Raw genomic sequence first — 6,000 nt, forward strand, 5'->3', positions numbered from 1 at the left:
ACATGCCTTTGAACTCAGCCCGCAGGAGACAGAGGCAGATGGAGCTCTGTGAGTTGGAAGCTATCCTGGTCTATAGAGCAAGTTCAAGACAGCTGGAGTTACACAAAGAAACCCTGTCTCGAAGAAGCTCCACACCCTCCAAAAAAAGTCAAAACTCCCCTGCTTAATCCACAAATGCACTACATGTCTATTCAAAATCTTGTTATTGATCATTAGCCACAACACCAATTTTTTTTCAGTGATATTTCATAAGATTACCCTGAAAGTCAAACATCTCCAATACCAGTGCTCAGGGGACTGAGACAGAGGACCATGGTTTAAGATTAGCCAGAACTACACAGCAAGTTCTAGGCCAATCTGGGCTACATAGCAATACCCTAACTCAAACACAAAGAAATAGAATTACAAATGACAATAAAAAATAAGACAAATGGAATATAATGAAAAATAAGACAAATAAAAATAGGACAAATGATAGGTATGCAAAAGGGGCATGCATATCTTTTGAGAGGGGGTTTAAGACAGGGTTTCTCTAGCTGTTCTGGAACTAGCTCTTGTTGACCAGGCTAGCCTTGAACTCAGAGAGCTGCCTGCCTCTGCCTCTGGGAGTGCTGGGATTTAAGGTGGATTAAAGGCAAGCACCCTGTGCCACAGCCACCACCACCACCTGCACTCTGGTTTTATGTTTGTTGTTGAGATAAGATCTCCCTAGGAGCCAAAACAATTGGAAAAGGAGTTATGGTAAACAAAATACAAGGCTGGGACAGGGCTTGATGAGCAGGCCTGAGAACTAGTGTTTGATTCCCTAGCAGCCACACAGCCAGTGTCAACCGCTGGCTTCCACATGCACACAACCATCCATGAACACACACAGGCAGACCCAAGAGTATGATGCCAGCAGCTGCCACAGTGTCAACACTGCAGCTCTATAAAAAGTCAGTGAATGAAATGTAGACTATTTTATATCTTGGGGCAGTAGTCATTCATAATTTACCAAGTGGGGAAAAATAAAATTAGATACAACATACCAAAACACATTCCAAAGATTTATACACATGAACTCGCACATGCACACACGTGCACACAAAACAACACACACACAGCATGCCCCAGACCTAGAAATGCTTTCAAACTTCAAAGACGAGCACATCAATTCTTCGGCGGTATTACCTTAGGTGTCTTTTCACCTCTCCTTTCACATTGGTTTCGTTGTTGAATTTTCTCAGCAATTTCTTGGGCAATTTGACAAGTAGAATCATATGTGGAAAACCTGAAATCAAAGTCATACAGAGAGAAAGAGGTTTAAAGTTCTTTAAATAAAATCCTGGCCAGGAAATGGTGGTGGCGTATTGTCTTTAAACCCAGCACTGCAGAGCCAGGCAGATCTCTGTGAGTTTAAGGCCAGCCTAGTCTACATTGTGAGTTCTAGACCAGGCTACATAATGAGACCCTATAGAAGGAAAGAAAGAAAGAAAGAAAGAAAGAAAGAAAGAAAGAAAGAAAGAAAGAAAGAAAGAAAGAAAGAAAGAAAGAAAGAAAGAAAGAACCATAATAACAGCATGTACTGAATGGTGCTTCGTATGTACCAGGCACCATTCAGAAAGCTTTCACTAACGATAACTCAGTTAATCCACACAAGAACACTGTGGGGCAGGGAACATGGCCTCCTCCACCTAGATAGGAAGAAACCAGGTACAAAGAAAAGAGGTAGAGCTGACTTGCTCAGAGGGGACAAAGGAGCAGCAACCAAGGGTGTCTGGTCCCAGAATCTGGGTTTACAAGGACTTTACTATTATGCACATGATAAAAACATTTGCATTTGTACCTTTGACTTGATGTTATTTTGTTTGGGTTGTTTTGTTTTGTGGGTTTATTGTTTTTGTTTTAACAGGATCTCCCTATGTAACCCAGGCTAGCCTTGAACTCGTAATTCTCTTGCCTTCCCTTCCTGAATCCTGAATACTAGGATTGCAGGCCTGCAACACTATGCCGGGTTCTGCATTCACTTCTCTGTATGACAGCCAGCAAATACTGCTGAAGGGCTTATGCTAAACAAAACATTGTTCCAGGCACAGTCAACTCAAAAGAGCAATAAACGAAATGGACAGAGTTCCTGTTTTTAAATGAACATTCCAGTGAAAGGAGAACGGCAGACAATAAATATGCGGTTGATTTGATCTGTGCTATGAAACATGGAAGATAAAGGAACACAGTGACCAGGAGGAGCTGTATCAGAGAAGGCAAGGTGAGAACTGACAACCAAACTCACACAGCAGGGACAGCAGGAACTGTGTATTCGCAGCAAAACGCTCCAGGGGACATGGAAGCCTGGCTAACTCCTAACCCCACCACAGTTCCCTCAGAACACTAGCCTTCCACTTGCCACTCAACAGTGTTGGGGGCTTTCAAAGATTCAAATGAGGGGCTGGAGGGACAGCTCAGTGGATCAGAGCACTGCTGCTCTTCCAGAGAACCTGGGTGTGATTCCCAGCACCCACAAGGCCATCTACAACTGTATCACACCCTCTTCTAGCCTCTAGGGTACCAGGCAAGCATGAGGCACAGACACACATGAAGGCAAAACACCCGTACACTTAAAATAAAAAATAAACGTCTTAAAAAAAAAAGATTTCTGGGCAGTGGTGGCACATGCCTTTAAGCCCAGCACTCAGGAAACAGAGGCAAGCGGATCTCAGTGAGTTAGAGGTCAGCCTGGTCCACAAAACCAGGGCTACACAGAGAAACCTTACCCCCCCAAAAAACAAAATTCAAATAAGCTCCTACTAGCACCCAGAGTTTTCCTGATCACAGCATTTTCGCTTTCTAATTCTCAGAAAACACATGTGTGCACATACATCTCATCTCTTGTACCCGTCTGCTCCTGAGAAGAAGGGACTCTTGTGCTCATGTGAACAAGGCATTTTCCTGTCAAATACAAGCCCTAAAGTAAGTAGCTCTAGGGTTAGGGAATGGGAAAGATTACTGATGTCAGAGGTGCTCAGAAGGGCTGGGCCACAAGAGGACATCTTGGGCTGACTTCAGACTCAAGCAGACATCCGTATGGGAAGGAGGAGCAAAATCTAAAAACTGTGGAAGGCACATGGCACAAGCAAAGATGAATGGAAGAAAGCATGTCTGGCCAAGCAATGGCCCTGGTAGGTAGGAGGGTCCATTTCAACAGGACAGCTGAGCGGAGGTTAGTTTCTTTAGAGCCTGGCCCAGATCAAACTTACAGGAGAATTGTACCCCCAAACACTGAAGCGTTTGAACTCTTTTACTGTTAGTCTCCATTGTTTAACTCAGTGGCTTTCTCATTCGACAGTAGAAAGCTTTCTTGTCTTGCTAGGGACCAAGCTCAAGGCCTTGCGTATGGTAAGCTCGACCACTGAGCTAAAGCTGAAATAAGTTATGAACGTTCAGATGATGTACTGATATGCATGGAAAAATCACGTTTTTAAGACGAGTTAATGATATAGAGAAATGCTCCCTGTTGTGTAAAATACATGCAAATAAAGATTCAAACAAGAAATGCATTGGGGAAAAGTTAACATTGGTTGTTTCCAAATGACAAAGGTGCTATTTATTTTCTTTCCTGCAGATGATACTCAGTAGTCTCTAAATTTTCTACCAGGGATGTGGACAATTGTTGAAACTTGATGGGGCCAAAAAAAAAAAAAAAAAAAGGAGAAGAAGGAGGAGGAGGAGGAGGAGGAGGAGGGGGAGGAGGAGGAGGAGGAGGAGGAGGAGGAGGAGGAGAAGAAGAAGAAGAAGAAGAAGAAGAAGAAGAAGAAGAAGAAGAAGAAGAAGAAGAAGAAGAAGAAGAAGAAGAAGAAGAAGTTATATTCAGCAATTGGCTGGACGTGGTGGCAGCATGCAGTCACACCACTTAGGAGACTGAAGTAACAGATCAAGAACTTAAGGTCAGCTTGGGCTCCCTGAGACAACCAAACCAAAACAAAACAAACAAACAAAACCCACGAAAATTTCAGCAACTAGCCCAAACAGCCTAGATCCCTAGGTAACTCTAACTCTAACCTTGGGATCCGCTCTCCTAATATTCAAAATTCTCTGCCATCGAACAATCATAAACTGTACCAGAAACAACAACATAAGGCATATTCTCCAACAAGAACTTTATCGAAATATAATGGTATAAATTGTGAAACAGGAAGGTCAAGACTGTATAGCAATGTGTTCCTTGGATAAAGCTATTTTTCATCAGTCTGTCCTTGGAGCTTCACTGCTGAAGCAATGGCCCTCATCGGGTGCAGATTTCTGCACTAATTCTTGCTGACATAAGTCTTCAGGAAACTGACGCAGGAAAGGGTAAAATGCCTACCACAAGTGCAAATTTCCCTCCCAGATTACTACAAATATTTTTGTGAAGAGCCCATAACACCTATGCCCGGCTAACCACTAACTAGCTGGTGACCATGGAGTCTGAACCTCGGTTTCTTCCCTTTCAGGGGGTTGATGGGTGAAGGAAGGGACATCCCACTAAAAGGTTTCTACTTCACTTTTACAGGAACCAGGGGAGTCTGCACAAGCAGGACGGGCGAGAAGCCCCCGCAGAAGGCGGGGGAAACACTCGATTCTGTTCAAGTCTTAGCTCCCCCCCAGGTTACTGTCTCCCGCTCTGACGACCGAGTTTGCACCGGGGAGGCGGGATGTGGCTGAGTCCCCACAGCAGGGGAGGATCCTCACCCGCTTTGCTCATCCCTAAAAGCCGCCAGCCTCAAGTTCAACGATGGCCAGGGTCTGTGCGAGTCCCTGGGAGCCACTTCCACCCCCAAGTCCCATCAGGAACTACTGCCAGCACAAGCAACTCACCAGGGGTCTGGGGCCATGGTGCAGTCTCGGCCCGCAGCTGGGACACTTCCTGCTCGCACCAGCTGACTACGGCGGCCCGCGCGGCTCATTCCCCGCAGTTCGGAAGGTGCGCGACCCGAGCCCAGAGTTTGCTAATTGAAACGTGTGTCAGGAACCTCAGAACGACGCCAACCAAAACTCACCCTTGGGGGGAACAGTGGATTGAAACGATCGATTTTCGTTAATTCACATGAACTGCTGGACGCAAGGAAAATGGTTACGTTGTTGAACAGACTCAAAACCTTTTCCCAGGAATGGAAGCGATCAAGACCCCTGCTCTCGAAGTTCTTCGCATTTTTTTTTTTCTGATTGAAAAACAACAAAACAAGCCCGGTGTGATAGCTCGCACCTGAAAGCCCGGCATTTGGAAGTTTGTAGCAGGAAATATACATATAAGCAACGTATATACTTACATACATAACAATAGATGCATACCGTTCTAAAACTTTTAAAGTCTTTTTTAAATTTTTCTTTTACAAGGTAATATCAATTCCACGATTTTTTTTTGTAACAGACTACCCATCAGAGGCAATTCTGTGTTCAATTATTTTTAATAATCATCATAAGGGGCTTAATTTTATAGTTAAGACAAAAGTCGCTGACTTTTACACGGGAGACGAGGGAATTCATTCTGCATATTTAGTGTTCACCTGCCACCTAAATTCCTAAAATGAATGAAAAAAATAAGAAGGAAGCCCTTCCTATATTTGCAAAAGGTAAATCAATTTGAACTCAGCGGGCTGGTGTTCTGCACGAGCGTAAACATAGCACGCGTGCGTGCGCCAGTTACCATAACGACCAGTAGACGCTGCTCCCTGAAGTTGGGAAATCAATGAGCTGAAATTCTCCTCGATGGAAGAACACATTTTACCCGAGACCGACGTGGCTGAACTGGAGCTTGAGGCTGTGATCGGCTTCAATGGTGAGGCTTGCAGTATCCATGATACCCCAGGGGCAATGAGACTCTGACTTGGTAGCACCTGAGAGTAGCGGGGACCGTGGCAAAGAGCCTAGCCGGGCAACACCAGCCCCGGGATGATGATCTTGGTCTCACTCCCGATCCTCAGAAATTGGAATGGGATAACAGCTCCGATAAAGCGCCACATCCAGGGACCAAATTGCGCCCCCCCC

The 6,000-nt window shown here is 44.8% G+C and overlaps 2 protein-coding genes across 2 annotated transcripts in view; one reads left to right on the top strand and one right to left on the bottom strand.

Moving 5' to 3' along the window:
- Stx8 (syntaxin 8) overlaps positions 1-4,960 on the bottom strand; it is a 248,920-nt gene extending 243,960 nt beyond the window's left edge. The window contains exons 1-2 of the mRNA XM_050162791.1: positions 4,831-4,960; positions 1,171-1,270 (exon numbers count right to left, since the gene is read on the bottom strand). Coding sequence (XP_050018748.1) covers positions 1,171-1,270; positions 4,831-4,919 — 189 coding nt within the window. The 5' untranslated portion in view covers positions 4,920-4,960. The remainder of the gene's footprint in view (positions 1-1,170; positions 1,271-4,830) is intronic.
- A 715-nt stretch (positions 4,961-5,675) lies between these two features.
- Positions 5,676-6,000, top strand: part of Cfap52 (cilia and flagella associated protein 52) — a 41,415-nt gene continuing 41,090 nt past the window's right edge. The window contains exon 1 of the mRNA XM_050162787.1: positions 5,676-5,791. Coding sequence (XP_050018744.1) covers positions 5,722-5,791 — 70 coding nt within the window. The 5' untranslated portion in view covers positions 5,676-5,721. The remainder of the gene's footprint in view (positions 5,792-6,000) is intronic.

The sequence above is a fragment of the Alexandromys fortis genome, unplaced genomic scaffold, assembly GCF_014885135.2.
Source record: "Alexandromys fortis isolate MF-2015 unplaced genomic scaffold, M_Fortis_MF-2015_v1.1 scaffold_84, whole genome shotgun sequence".
NCBI classification, from domain to species: Eukaryota; Metazoa; Chordata; class Mammalia; order Rodentia; family Cricetidae; genus Alexandromys; species Alexandromys fortis.